The following is a 13,881-nucleotide window of genomic DNA, read 5'->3' as shown; positions in this document are numbered from 1 at the left end:
GCCTGGGCGGTCGGGCGGGGGCGCCTGGGGGCCTCGGCGCGGCGGGGCCGAGAGTGGCGCGGGCCAGGCGGGGCGCAGGCGGGCGGGCCGGGAGCGCCCCGCGTCCGAGCCTCGGGCCGGGCTCTGAGCGCGCGGGCTCCGCGCCGCCGCCGCGCCATGGCGGAGACCAAGATCATCTACCACATGGACGAGGAGGAGACGCCGTACCTGGTCAAGCTGCCCGTGGCCCCCGAGCGCGTCACGCTAGCCGACTTCAAGAACGTGCTCAGCAACCGGCCCGTGCACGCCTACAAATTCTTCTTTAAGTCCATGGACCAGGACTTCGGGTCAGTCGGCCGCGAGGCCTGCGCGAGCCTGGCGCGGGCTCGGGGGTCGCACCTGCCCGCGCGGGGACGGGGCGGGGTCCTGGGCCGTCCGCGCCCCCGGGGACCTGAGACCGCGACGCGCCTCCGCCAGATGCGGCGCGGGTGGCGGCCTCGGCCACTGTGCGGCGCGCCCCCACCTGTCCGTGCAGCGGGGTGATGGCAGGCGGGGGTCCCGGCGTCCCTGGCCCTAGCCTCCCGGCCCCGAGTCCTGCCTTCGCCCGGGTCAGACTCGGTCGGCCGCATGCCTTCCACGGGGGCTGCCCGGGAGCGCCTGCCGTTGGTGCGGGCTGGGGTCAGGGGCGTGTCAGTGGGAAGGAAGCAGGGTGGGGTTCCCTAGCTGGGATGGGGAGACGTTGGGGGACAGGTTCACCAACCTGTCTGCTAGGGTTTGCAGAAGCTTCCCGAGGCTCAAGACAGGTCTTCCTGGCCCCCTTCTCCAGGGTCTCCAGGGTCCCTGTGACAGGGTGGAGGTCAAGGGCCACTGGTGACCATGAAACTTTATTCGCCCACCCCTGTCCTGAGCTCCCTGTGGGCCCCGTCCCCACTGAACCACAAAGCACTTGCGTTCCCGGAGCAGCCCAGACCATCTGCTGTTTCGGGGCAGCCTGGGTCAGCGTCTCCCTGCTGGGCTTCGGTGGTGGTGTCCCAGGCGAGGAGACCCCTGCTGTGCTGAGCTGGGCCGTCTGGGACAGGGAGCAGGAACCTGGCCGTCTGCTTGAGGCCGGGCCTGGCCTGGCCCAGCCACCAGTAACCTGAGTCCCCAGTCCCAGCTCAACAGTGCCAGGGGCGGGCTCAGGCCTCGTGGCCCCAGGAGGTGAGCCTGCGGCAAGCCGTGTCCTTGTGTGTGGCCGCCTCTTGAGATTGTGACATTAAGGCTGTTTCCTGGATTCTGTGGTTGCAGGGTCCTCAGGCAGCCCCAGGTCCAGTCAGGCTGGGTCCGCTCTGGGGCTCTCAGGGGGCCCAAGGGACATCTGGACAGCTGTACTTTCCTTCCCCACCCCCACCACCAGGTGAAGCAGAGAGGGCAGGGTGCGTCCTTGGCAGCCTCTGAAGGCTGGGCGCTCCCCACTCGGCTTATCGGCCCTCCTGCCCGCTCTAGTCAGGTTGGGCAGGAGGGGGCGGTTTGTTTTCTGACTGGTCCGTGCTCCTCCCCTGCTGGGGCACCTTGCAGTCCCTGCTTCTGTGGGCCTGGGCTGCTTTGGCGTTGAGCATGGGACATGTGTCAGGTACTTTTGTTTTTAACTTAGTGTATTATTCTAACAAAAGTTACCAAAGTCACTAATGCTCTTTGTTGCAAATGCGTGCCACCAGGAAATGCGTAGTGAGGAGATGCCCTGCCCCCAGGTTCTGCTCCTGGACCATGCTCTGGGATGAAGCCCTGGAGGAGTCCGCCTTCTGCTCCTGACACCCACCGGGGGCTGCCCAGGGCAGAGACAGCCTGGCTGTTGCCCTAGTGCACTTCCAGCAGTGGCTGCACCTGCTGGGCACATTTGGAGGACTCGTGGGTGCCCGGGCCTGGGAACAGGGTGGGCAGGTCTGGGTGTCGAGGCAGGCTTGGGGATGTGGCCAGGAAAGAGACAGGGGAGCTTCAGTGTACAGCTTTGGAGGCTGCAGGCTTACAGGGGGCTGGGAGTCAGTGGGGCTGCAGAGGTCAGGGCTGGGCTGGGCTGGGCTGTGGGGGTTGGAAAGAATGGACTGGGGTGATGCTGGAGGCCCGAGACGGGGGCCTTGCTCTGTAGCCTCCCAGGTCCTCTGGCTGGGACGGGGGCCTTGCTCTGTGTCCTCCCTGGTCCTCTGGCTGGGACGGGGGCCTTGCTCTGTGTCCTCCCTGGTCCTCTGGCTGGGACGGGGGCCTTGCTCTGTAGCCTCCCAGGTCCTCTGGCTGGGACGGGGGCCTTGCTCTGTGTCCTCCCTGGTCCTCTGGCTGGTGGCCTCAGGAGCCTATGGAGGACCCTCATCAATTACTTCTTTTCTCCCCTCCCCTGAGTTCTACCCGCAGAGCTCTCAGCACTGTCTGTTCTGTGGAATAGAACCCCCGTGGGAGGGGCTGGTTGGTCAGTCACACTTTAGCTTAAGTGAGAGCTGAACTAGACACTGGTCCTGGATGCCAAGTGAATGTAGCTGGAGATATGGGAAAGAGAAGGCAGGTCCTCGCTGGTCTGGGGTGGCCTCCGTAAGAGAGGGAGCCTCAGGCTGGGGACGCTGAGGAGGCCCTGGTAAGTGGGGGGTTCCTGCGCCAGCGCCCGCTGCATTCTCGGCCTGGCCCCGGTTCCCCAGCCTCTGCTCCAGAGCATGACTGACCACCTTGCAGTGCAAGGAGCCTGGGGCGTGGCCATAGCCACGTGCCCTGGTCTGGACCCCACTCCCCACGCACGGCTTTGGCCCAGTGGGTGAAGGTCCCCCGCCTGTCCTCCACTTTTCATGCCCTGGTCACAGCTATTCTGACCTAAGATCCCCAGGGCTGGGAGGAGGGCAGAATGGGGGAGGGTCTCTGCCTGGTGCTGGGTTTGGTGGTTGGCAGGGGGTCTTGCCCAGCCTTTGGCCGAGGCAGAGGAGGGAGGGTGTTTGGCTCCGGGTCCCCACTGCTGGGTGCGTGGCGGATGCTGGGCCTGCTGGACTTGGCACCGAGCCTGTCTGTTGGGTACAGCTCCCACAGTTCATCTCCGAGGTGGGGGTGACCCAGGCCTGGGACTAGGGGATGGGTAGAGGCAAGGCTGTGGGCCCAAAGCCCTGGTCCCCGGGGCCGCCTGCTATGGGCCTGGGTGTTGTGACAGCTCGTTGTGTCTTGGGTGTTGCTGTGGGGAGCTGTGGAGTTGGGGAGGCTCTGCCTAGCCTGGGCTGCGGGGGAGTTCCCACTCCGCCCTCCCTGGCTGTGCCACTTGGAGTCTGTGACTCAGCCTCTCTGTGCCCCAACTGCCTCCCCCTCCCTGGTGTTGGGAGTTCACCTACTGCACTCATAGCCATGGCCCAGCAGGGACACTCGAGCCTGTGTGGCCTGAACCTGGGGAGGGGGCACAGAGAGATCCCAGGACTCGGCACCACCCAGGGGACAGGCTGGTGGAGAGCCGCCGGCTCTGGGGTCAGGGATTGGGAGGCCACAGACCCCCAAGGCTGAGGGCCCTGACCTGGGGCGTGCACAGGGGGCTCTGAGGGCACGGGATGGCTCTGCGCCGCCTGCCCTGGGCCAGCTGCCTCTGCCAGTTTCCTGCTCCGCTTTGGGAGAATGGGGTGCATTCGGGACCACACCATGGGGCAGCTGGCTGTAGCCTCTAGGAGTCTGGAGGGTCCTCTGCATCCTGTGTGGCCATGCTGGCTCCCAGGGCACTGCCTCTGAGTGGATTCCTCCCCGGGGCGGGTCTGTGGGGGCAGCACGCAGAGGTTAGCCAGGCCTTGCAGGGAATCCCAAGGTGGGGGCACAGTGCTGGCAGGGGCACCCCTGGCAGCTGCCCTGAGTTTCAGCAGAGGCTGCTCCAGAGGCGCGGGGACCCCAGGTGGTGGGTGCGCCCCCAATGCCTGGCTGGCCTCCGGCAGCCTCCCCCATCCGGGTGGGGTGGGGTGGGGACGGCAGGGCTCTGCCTGGGACCTGGGTAGCTGACCCCTGGAGCCCCAGGCAGGCCCCACCCTTCCCTCTGTGCTGTTTGGGTCCTGCTGCCTTTTTCCTGGCCCAGCCAGGCTTGGGTCTGCACCCTGCCACCGGGGGCAAGGGAGGACTTGTTACACCCTGTTGGGCTGAAGAGGGCGGAGTGCGTAGGGCCTCTGGGCCCTGGCTGGACATCTGTGAGGGGGCAGGGGGCAGGGACATCCCAGGCAGCCTGGGGTCTTCATGAGGCCCTGGCTGGGTGGGCCGTGCGGGCTTGGGCCACTCTGGATGGTGGGAGGGGGCAGGGCCCTCTTCCGGTGGAGGCAGGTGGGCGCTGCCCTGGGGTTCTGGGTGGTCGAGTGTCTCCCTCGGGTGAGTCAGAGGGTGCTGGGGTTGGGTGCAGCAGGGGAGAAGCTGCCGGCCGGGCCACCTGGGGCCGTGTGTCAGGGGCTGAAGTGGGGACCCTGCCAGGGTCTCTGCTGTGGTCAGGTCCATTAGAGACAAGGGCTCACTGTGGGCCCTGGCCCCCTGGTGGGAGCTGGTGGTGGCCCCAGTGTCCGTGGGGCCCGCCTCACCCTGGGTTGCTCCAGCCTTTCAGGTGTGACAGCCTCTCACTGTGGCGGCCTCAACCTGGCATGGGAGTCATGGTCTTACCTGGGAAGGCTCCTGTGTGGGGGCAGCAGACGTGAGGGGATCTGAGAAGTGACCTTCTCTGCTCTTTGGGGGCGTCCACCTCATGGCCATGGCCTGGCCCTGGGAAGCCTGGGGAGGCAGCTGCAGGACCCCAGAGGGCTAGGGAGGGGTCCCTGCTCCCACCTGGGCTGGCCCTGCCTGCTGTCCACTCTGCCCTGAGGCTTGGGGCCTCTTCCCAGCAAGTGGGTGGGCCAGGGCTTGGGTGGGAGTGTGGGTTTGCCACTTCACCGGGGGCCTCCTGCTACCTGCCGCTTCGGAGCCTGGCTGAGTCAAGGTGCCCCGGGGTCAGGGGACCTGGAGCGGCCAGTCGGGGTGGCTCTGTAGCTGGCAGTAGGGCTAGCAGCCACAAGGCCGCTTCCTGCCAGGTGTGCGGCCAGGCCCAGCCCCGTCTCCGGGCTCCCATTTCTCCACTGGGCCCAAGTCCCGGGCGTGGAAAATGCTGCTGGGTAGGGCAGGGTGCCACGAGGCAGCATCTGGATCCTACCCAGCCTGCTGCCTGGGCCCTCAGGTCACAGTGTGAGTGTCGACCACAGCCCTGCCTGCCTTGCTCCTTGGCCCAGGGACCTGCCCCTGCCCAGCCGTCCCCTCTGTGCCGTGTGGGTTGCCACCCTGCCCCCTGAACTCTGAGCTCGGGTCACCCGGCCTCCTCCTGGTTCGTGTCCCCTGACCCTCTGCGGCGTGCCTGGGTGCCCTCTGCCCCGTTCCCAAGCCCCTCTGACCCGGGGGTGGACTGGCGAGGCAGCTGGCCAGCTTGCTCTCCTGGGGGCCCTGCCAGCTCCGTGTCCCCTGCTGCCCCTCTAGGTTCTGAGGTGCAGGGAGGTTTTGTGAGTAGAGGTCTTTGTCTCCCTGGCTAGATGGACAGGACAGGAGGGTGGTGGGCTGCCTCTGGGGACCTGTGTGCCCTCCCAGCCCACCTACGTCCGTCTGTTGGGTCTGAGAGTCTTTGTGCGTGGACTGTGAGCCTGGCTAGGGGTGCAGGGCAGGGGTCAGGCAAAGCCCCGCCCTCACAGAGCCTGACCCTTGGCAGGCAGGCACAGGGCCTGGGACCTGAGGGTGCTCCTGAGATGCCAGGAGGGCAGAGTGGGGCCATAGGGCATGGCCGGCCTGATGGAGAGGAGGCTGCTGGGGGATTTGGGCTCCTGGTTGGGAATGACAGGTCTGAGTGCAGGGGTGGGTGTAGGTGGCCTGATGCCCTGGCTGTTGAGGGGTGGGCGGCTGGTCTGGAGCTGGCTGGGAGGTGGAGCGGTGGACCTGCTGTCCTGGGCAAGGGACAGGGAATAGCCTGGGGAGCCTTGGGGCCCGGTAGGTGCAGCTGCTGTTGCTGAGGAGGCTGGGGCATGGCCCTGAGGAGTCCCAGTGTTGGGGAAGCCCTGGGGGGGCTCCAAGCCCCAGGACCAGATGAAGTGGGGGTGGTTGGAGACAGCGTCTGGGGCCACCACATACATGAACCGAGGGCAGCTGGGCACAGGGGCTTTCCCAAGGAGGCTTCACCCTAGCTGTCCCCCAACCTGGGGGCTGGGGACTGACGCTGCAGGGGACTGGGAGCCTTTGGCTGAGCCGCCCCGTGGGGATGTCCACAGCCACTGTCCCCATGCTGCGGGGTGGGGGCCCAGGATATGACGGAGTGGAAGGATAGTTCCCGAGAGGAGAATGCACTAGCAGGGGTGTCCACAGAGTGACATTGTGCGGGCAGGAGGAGCGCCTGCTCTCCAGGCCTCACCTCTAGAGCCGCAGGGTTGGGCCCCCCAGGTGGGGCCTCACGGCGGCATATGCCCACAGGGTGGTGAAGGAGGAGATCTTTGATGACAACGCCAAGCTTCCCTGCTTCAACGGCCGCGTGGTCTCCTGGGTGAGCCCCCACGTCTTGGCCCCGAATGCTCGCCTGGGGAGCATTCCAGGGTGGAGCTCTTCCTGGGGGAGGCGGTGGGTGTGGGGAGGCCCTGGCAGGCTGGGTGCGGATAGGGCAGCTTGCTGGCCCCCTGTTCCCTGGGTGCCCTGAGGAGGCGTCCTGAAGGTGGGTGGGCTTCCCTGAGCATGCCTGCTCCCTCCACAGCTGGTCCTGGCTGAGGGTGCCCACTCGGATGTGGGGTCCCAGGGCACGGACAGCCACACAGACCTGCCCCCGCCTCTTGAGCGGACAGGCGGCATCGGAGACTCCCGGCCCCCCTCCTTCCAGTAAGGACACCGTGGGCACTGGGCCCTGCTACCCCACGCTCGTCGTGGGGGATGCTGACCAACAGGGGAGGGAGGCCTGCCTGGGCCAGTAGGTGGGCGTGGCACCTGCTGGGGCTGGGGTCCCACAGGCAAGGGGAGGCTGGGCTGGGAGGCATCTGAGGGGTTGGGGCCACGGCCTCCTCACCCACCCTGCTCTTGTTGCACAGCCCAAATGTGGCCAGCAGCCGTGACGGGATGGACAATGAGACAGGCACGGAGTCCATGGTCAGCCACCGGCGGGAGCGTGCCCGACGCCGGAACCGCGAGGAGGGTACAGTGGTCCTGTCAGCCCAGCTGTGGACCCCCAGCCTCCCTGGGGCCCCCATGAACCATGTTCCTACTACAGAAGTTCCTGTCCCCTAGCCAGTGGCGGTGCTTGGGTGGAGATGCAGGCCCAGCGAGCCTATAGTCGAGCCACCAGCTCCCAGACCCACAGGCATGCAGCACTACCCAGGCAGCCCCAAACCCATGACCTCTGGGAGACCCCGCAGTCAGCTCCCAACCTGCTGCCCCCACAGCCGCCCGGACCAATGGGCACCCAAGGGGAGACCGACGGCGGGATGTAGGGCTGCCCCCAGACAGTGCGTCCACCGCCCTGAGCAGCGAGCTTGAATCCAGCAGCTTTGTGGACTCGGACGAGGATGGCAGCACAAGCAGGTGTGTGGGTGTGTCTGTGGGAGTGTGTGCCTGTGTGCCCACTTGCAAATGTCTGTACATGATGTGCACGTGTCTGTGCGTGTGTCTGCATGAGGCATTTTCACATTGCACGTGTCTGTGCACGTGTGCATGCAAATGTCTGTGTACATGATGCATGTGTGCTTGTGCACGTGTTCCACATGAGGTGTGTTTTCACTGTGCACGTGTGTGCACCTGTGCATGTGCCCGCATGCAAATATGTACATGCACGTGTCTGTGCATGTGTTTGTGAGGTGTTTTCACACTGCACCTGTCTGCCTGTGCATGTACCTGTGTGCAAATGTTTATGTACATGATGCACATGTCTGTGTGTGCACGTGTGTGCGAGGTGCGTTTTCACACTGTGCATGTGAGGAGCGTGTTTTCACAGTGCACGTGTGCGTGTGCACAGGGGTGTGTGTGTGTGCAGGCGTGTGTACATGTGTGCAGGTGTGAGTGTGCACGTGTGCATGTATGTGCATGTGTGCATGCGTGCATGTGCAGGTGTACGTGTGTGCAGGTATGCGTGTGTGCAGGTGTGTGTGCCTGCGTGTGCAGGTGTGCATGCGTGTGCAGGGGTAGGTGTGCAGGTATGTGTGCAGTGTGTGTGCCCACAGGTGTGCATGTGTATGCAGGTGTGCATGTGTGGTGTGCATGTGTACAGGTGTATGTGCACACGTGCATGTGCAGGTGTGTGTGTGCTGTGCCTGTGCGCAGGTGTGCATGTGTGTGCAGGTGTGCGTGTGTGCAGGTGTGCGTGTGTGCCAGTAGTGGATCTGGCTACATGTGTTTGTGCCGAGTTTGCCTGTCTCTGGGATTTTCGTGTATGCTCCTGTGCACATCACGTGTGCAGGGCCTGGGGCGTGGACATCAGGCACTGAGCCTGCTTTGGAACAAGCCTGGCCTGGACCCCCTGATACCCAGGTTCAGCCCACCCAGCATTGGGGGAGTGGGGTCCCACCGCCCCACCCGTGTCTCTAGCTCCTCTGAGCTCTGACGGTCTGTCCCCAGGCTGAGCAGCTCCACGGAGCAGAGCACCTCATCCAGGCTCATCCGGAAGCACAAACGCCGGCGGAGGAAGCAGCGCCTTCGGCAGACGGACCGGGTAGATAGCAGGATGGAGCAGGGCGGGGCTGGGGAGGCGAAGTCAGTGTCGGGCAGCCCTGTGCCCTTCACACATGCCCCCCTCCCCTCCGCAGGCCTCCTCCTTCAGCAGCATAACCGACTCCACCATGTCTCTCAACATCGTCACTGTCACGCTCAACATGGGTGAGGCCTCGGGGCGAGGGTTGGGGGCAGGGGCAGGGGCTTGGCCGCGGCTCATGGCTCTTCCTGCAGAGAGACATCACTTTCTGGGCATCAGCATCGTGGGGCAGAGCAACGACCGTGGAGACGGCGGCATCTACATCGGCTCCATCATGAAGGGCGGGGCTGTGGCCGCTGACGGCCGCATCGAGCCCGGCGACATGTTGCTGCAGGTGTGTCTGTGGGGGCTGTGGGGTGACGTGCGGCTGCGGGTAGGTCTGTGGGGACTTTGGGGTGACGTGCGGCTGCGGTTGGGTCTGTGGGGGCTGCGGGGTGACGTGCGGCTGCGGGTGGGTCTGTGGCGGCTGCTGGGGGACGTGCGGCTGTGGGTAGGTCTGCGGGGGCTGTGGACTGAGCTGCACACCCTGCCTGCACCACCCTAATCCCCACACCTGCAGGTGAATGACGTGAACTTTGAGAATATGAGCAACGATGACGCTGTGCGGGTGCTGCGGGAGATCGTGTCCCAGACGGGGTGAGGGCTGGGGGCGCTGGAGCGGGAGGGGCCAAGCAGGGAGGTGGGACCATGGGGGCCTTGCTGTGTGACCACCGTTCCTGCAGGCCCATCAGCCTCACTGTGGCCAAGTGCTGGGACCCGACGCCCCGAAGCTACTTCACTGTCCCACGGGGTGAGTGGCCCTCGGGGCACACGGGGCGGGATGGGGAGGGGGCACCTACCCAGCCTGAAGGCCTCTCTCCTCTGTGCCCTGCACCCTGCCCTCCCACCCTGTCTGTCTGTCCGCCTGTCGTCATCGCCACGTGGCGGCCACCCAGCTGACCCGGTGCGGCCCATCGACCCCGCCGCCTGGCTGTCCCACACGGCGGCACTGACAGGAGCCCTGCCCCGCTACGGTACGAGCCCCTGCTCCAGCGCCGTCACGCGCACCAGCTCCTCCTCACTAACCAGCTCCGTGCCTGGTGCTCCACGTAAGTGGCAGCTCCCGAGGGCCCCAGCAGAAACCAAGGCTTGGAGGGGGCGTCTCTGCCAGCCTCCAGCATGGCCGCCTGCGGCCGTCATGGGGCTGTGACACGTGTGTGTTGCCTGTCCCCAACTCCCTGCACAGACATGTATGCACAGACACCCGTGCCCACCTTGTGCAGCCCATCCTGCTCATGGTCTGTGTGTTGGGAGCAGGGGATGTATGTAGGGCCCCTATGCGGGGTGCACCCAGGGGGGTCAGAGGCAGGGGCCAGGTCTCCATTCTTCTTCCTGCCGCTAACACCACTAACAGCCTGCGCTCTCGGGCGGGACATGCGGGGAGGGGAAGGGGCCTGCCTCGTTCTCATTACGCCCTGGTCTGCAGGGTGGGGTGTCCTCAGCCCAGTTCGTGCCTAGGATCCTGATGGAAAGTGTCTGCAGGAGTGGGAGACTAAATGTCCCATCCCCTTGCTCACGCCCCAGCCTCACGGGGGTCCATCCTGCAGTGGGCCGGGGCCCTGCTGTCACGCACCCTCCAGCTTGTGCCCTGGCCCGGGGGTGCAGGGCCCTGAGTCCCCGCCTTCAGCTGCTGGGGCTGAGGCGGGGCTGTGCCTTGCAGAGCTGGAAGAGGCGCCGCTGACGGTGAAGAGTGACATGAGCGCCGTGGTCCGGGTCATGCAGCTGCCAGACTCGGGACTGGAGATCCGCGACCGTATGTGGCTCAAGATCACCATTGCCAACGCTGTCATCGGTGAGTGGCCGTCCCCGCGGGCGAATAGTGCCGGGGCGGGGCTGCGTGCCTCGGGGCTGCGGGCTGACCTCTGGTGCTGGCTAGGGGCGGACGTGGTGGACTGGCTGTACACACACGTGGAGGGCTTCAAGGAGCGGCGGGAGGCCCGGAAGTACGCCAGCAGCTTGCTGAAACACGGCTTCCTGCGGCACACGGTCAACAAGATCACTTTCTCCGAGCAGTGCTACTACGTCTTCGGGGACCTCTGCAGCAGTGAGTGGGGGCTTCGGTCTTCAGAGCGGGGGGCAGGGGGATGCCGGAGGCCCCTCCGCGGCCCTCACCTACCCTCCCCCGCCAGATCTCGCCACCCTGAACCTCAACAGTGGCTCCAGTGGGGCTTCGGATCAGGACACGCTGGCCCCGCTGCCCCACCCGGCTGCCCCCTGGCCCCTGGGTCAGGGCTACCCCTACCAGTACCCGGGGCCCCCGCCCTGCTTCCCGCCTGCCTACCAGGACCCAGGCTTTAGCTATGGCAGTGGCAGCACCGGGAGTCAGCAGAGTGAAGGTAAGAACGCCGCCCCCACCTGCCCTTCCCTGGCTCCGCCCCCAGCTCTGTCCCACCCGCCGCTGCCCCGCACCCGGCTCCGCCCCCACTCCACTGCTGCTCCGCCCCCAGCTCCACCCCACCCCGCTGCTGCTCCGCCCCACCCCCGGCTCCGCCCCGCTTCTCTGCTGACCCCAACGCCGTGCTCCTAATGTGTACTTGGGCCCTGGGTGGGCTCCTTCTGGAAGGGGCAAGTGCCAGGGGGATCCAGGAGCCAGTGTGAATGAGGAGGACAGGGAAGCGTCTCACACAGGGGCAGCCTGGACCCCATCTCATCTGGGTGTGGTTGGGAGGAGGGGCCTCCAGGAGCCTGGCGGCCTGGGCGGCTGTGTCTGGTAGGGGTGGCGGCTGGTGGTTCTCCTATGGTAGAGGTAGGGGGCCAGGAGACCATGTGGCCAAGGGCCGTGTGACAAGGACAGGGCAGGGGTGGCCAAGGAGTCTGACAGGGTCACTTTCTACGCCCCAGGACACAGGAGGGTGGCAGCTGCAGCCTGGGCAGGGAGCCTGGTGTGGACAGTGCCATGCATCATAGCCTTGTGCCCATGGCTGGGATGTGTTTAGGGGCCGGGGGATCCGGGGTGTCCCTGAGGCGTTGTCTAGTGGAGCAGAGGCCCCAGTGGGTGGGGTTGGTGAGGCCGGCGGGGGTGTCTGCAGGCCAGTGAGGGGTGCAGGTGGTGGCCTGGAGGGCCCAGGAAGGAGGGCGAGAGAGGAGAGGCAGCCAGAGGGTGTGGGTCCGCAGAGAAGCCACGCTGGGTGTCTACTGACCCTCGACCAGCCCTTGCGCCTGCTTCAGCCCCACCCAGCCCGCGGTCAGGCCCCACTGGTGGCGGGTGGGTGCCGGGCGGGTGCTGGGCAGCCGGGCGTGTAACTCGTGCTATCCCTTGCCTTGTGCTGAACAAGCCTTAGACTGAAGGACTAGCGGAGTGGACCTTGGGCCGGTAAGCCAGGGTCCTGCCCGGTGTCCCTCAGCATGTCCCCAGCCGGCCACGCCCTCCAGCTCCCACTGCGTCTGGGGAGACCAGGACAGGCCTGAGCTGAGTCGTCCATCGGCCAGGATCCTGGGTCGGGGGGACAGTGGGGCCTCGGGTGGGGAATCCAGGATGGCCATGGGGGCACCGGGCATGAGGGGCCCTCGCTGGCACCTCAGTCTTTCAGCCGCAAGACCAGGCCCTCAGCTCAAGCATCGGGGTGAGGCATGGGGGTGCCCAGCTCACCCCAGGACCCTGCCTGCCTGCCACTGCCCCCACCGGCCCATGCCTGCTGCAGCTGCCCCTGCGACCCTGGGGGTGCCGGCCCTGTCCTCAAGCCTGCATGGCTGCCCCACCCACTCGTCCTGCATGGGCCACCGTTCCTGCCCGGTCACTTGGCGCCTGGCGGGGGCAGTTGTTCTGGACGTGGCCGGGCCTGGTGCTGACGGCCTCCTTCCCCATCCTGTTCTCACTCCCAGGGAGCAAGAGCAGCGGGTCCACGCGGAGCAGCCGCCGGGCCCCGGGCCGTGAGAAGGAGCGTCGGGCGGCGGGAGCCGGGGGCAGTGGCAGTGAATCGGATCACACGGCACCGAGTGGGGTGGGGAGCAGCTGGCGAGAGCGTCCGGCTGGCCAGCTCAGCCGCGGCAGCAGCCCACGCAGTCAGGCCTCGGCCACCGCCCCGGGGCTCCCCCTGCCCCACCCCATGACCAAGGCCTATACGGTGGTGGGGGGGCCCCCCGGGGGACCCCCTGTCCGGGAGCTGGCTGCCGTCCCCCCGGAGTTGACAGGCAGTCGCCAGTCCTTTCAGAAGGCCATGGGGAACCCCTGTGAGTTCTTCGTGGACATCATGTGACTCGTGGCACGTGCCCCCAGCCTTGCCCGAGGTGGGGAGCTGACGGTCCTGCTGCACACAGAGCTCATGTGGGCTTGCCTTTTTGGGGGCCAGGACGGGAGGCAGGGTGGACCACCACCATCCCTGGCAGCCTGGCTACTCCGGCTCCTGACAGCACCTGTGTCTGAGCAGCCATGTTGGGGGTGCTCCCTCTCTGCCCCTCAGCAAGAGCCTCAGGGACCTCCCAACCCCTTGTGTCTGGTGGTGACCCCTCCTGGGATGAGGAAGACCCCCTGGGCTCTGGGCTGACCCCCACCTCCTGCACATCTGTGCCCAGGCCCCCAGGGTGGTCCACGCGGGGCAACCCCCTATGGTGCACAGGCCCCACCCATCTGACCCAGGACAGGGCCTCCCAGGGGTGGAGCCGGAGCTGCCAGGTCCCTCTGGCTGTCTGGAGTAGGGATCTAATTTATTTATTTATTGCCTGGCCGGTGACTTGGGGGAGGAGGTGACCCTGTCGGCTTGCCCACCTGCCACTGCCCCTTGGAGCAGCCTGCACCTTCTCCCCTCCCCTCTGGCAACACAGTCGAGTGTGAAAGTATGTGGAGGGCGGGACGGGAAGACGAGAGAGGGCGGAACATCCTGCCCACCGTGTCCCCACCAGGGCAGGGAGGGATCGTGGCCCACAGGGTTAAGGGGCCCCGACATGCACAGTTGCCACAGGGAGGGAGGTCTTGGGGAGATGGGTGGTCAGGTGGCCCGTCCTTGGTGAGTGCACACACTGCGCGCACACATCACGGCCTGCACACACCGCAGCCTTCCTGGCTTCTGTGGCCCCCACGTGTCTGCGCTGTAGATATTGTATCAAAGTCCCAGCGTCTAGATGGTTAACATAGAGCTGCTTCTGTGTAAATGCTGCTTATTTTAAACACTAAAAAGCGTTTAATTTTATGGGACAGATGTGTGGCCTGTGCCCCTTCTCTCCGGCTGGGCTGC

The 13,881-nt window shown here is 66.0% G+C and overlaps 1 protein-coding gene across 3 annotated transcripts; it reads left to right on the top strand.

Moving 5' to 3' along the window:
* Window positions 1-16: 16 nt before the first annotated feature.
* Window positions 17-13,841, top strand: DVL1 (dishevelled segment polarity protein 1). 3 transcript variants are annotated; one of them, XM_032758591.2, is made up of 16 exons: window positions 77-326; window positions 6,418-6,487; window positions 6,692-6,813; window positions 7,020-7,123; window positions 7,371-7,509; window positions 8,539-8,632; window positions 8,727-8,796; window positions 8,866-9,005; window positions 9,231-9,307; window positions 9,394-9,461; window positions 9,607-9,759; window positions 10,371-10,502; window positions 10,587-10,754; window positions 10,840-11,046; window positions 11,986-12,023; window positions 12,533-12,656. In XM_032758591.2, the coding sequence occupies exons 1-15, from the start codon at window positions 157-159 to the stop codon at window positions 11,994-11,996; spliced, it is 1,725 nt and encodes a 574-aa protein (XP_032614482.1). In that variant the 5' UTR covers window positions 77-156; the 3' UTR covers window positions 11,997-12,023; window positions 12,533-12,656. The 3 variants fall into 3 exon arrangements, with proteins under 3 accessions (XP_032614483.1, XP_032614481.1, XP_032614482.1); XM_032758592.2 differs by lacking the exon at window positions 11,986-12,023 and having other exon boundaries at window positions 17-326; window positions 12,533-13,841; XM_032758590.1 differs by lacking the exon at window positions 11,986-12,023 and having other exon boundaries at window positions 76-326; window positions 9,607-9,684; window positions 12,533-13,841.
* The last annotated feature ends 40 nt before the right edge of the window (window positions 13,842-13,881 follow it).

Source organism: Hylobates moloch, unplaced genomic scaffold (genome assembly GCF_009828535.3).
Source record: "Hylobates moloch isolate HMO894 unplaced genomic scaffold, HMol_V3 SCAFFOLD_9, whole genome shotgun sequence".
Lineage (NCBI taxonomy): Eukaryota > Metazoa > Chordata > Mammalia > Primates > Hylobatidae > Hylobates > Hylobates moloch.
This window is presented reverse-complemented; position numbering and strand designations above follow the sequence as displayed.

Coding starts and splice junctions, on each gene's coding strand:
- DVL1 (XM_032758592.2), top strand. CDS start 157: ATGGCGGAGACCAAGATCATCTACCACATGGACGAGGAGGAGACGCCG. Junction 6,814..7,019: donor TCCCGGCCCCCCTCCTTCCA/GTAAGGACACCG, acceptor CTTGTTGCACAG/CCCAAATGTGGCCAGCAGCC. Junction 7,510..8,538: donor GAGGATGGCAGCACAAGCAG/GTGTGTGGGTGT, acceptor GTCTGTCCCCAG/GCTGAGCAGCTCCACGGAGC.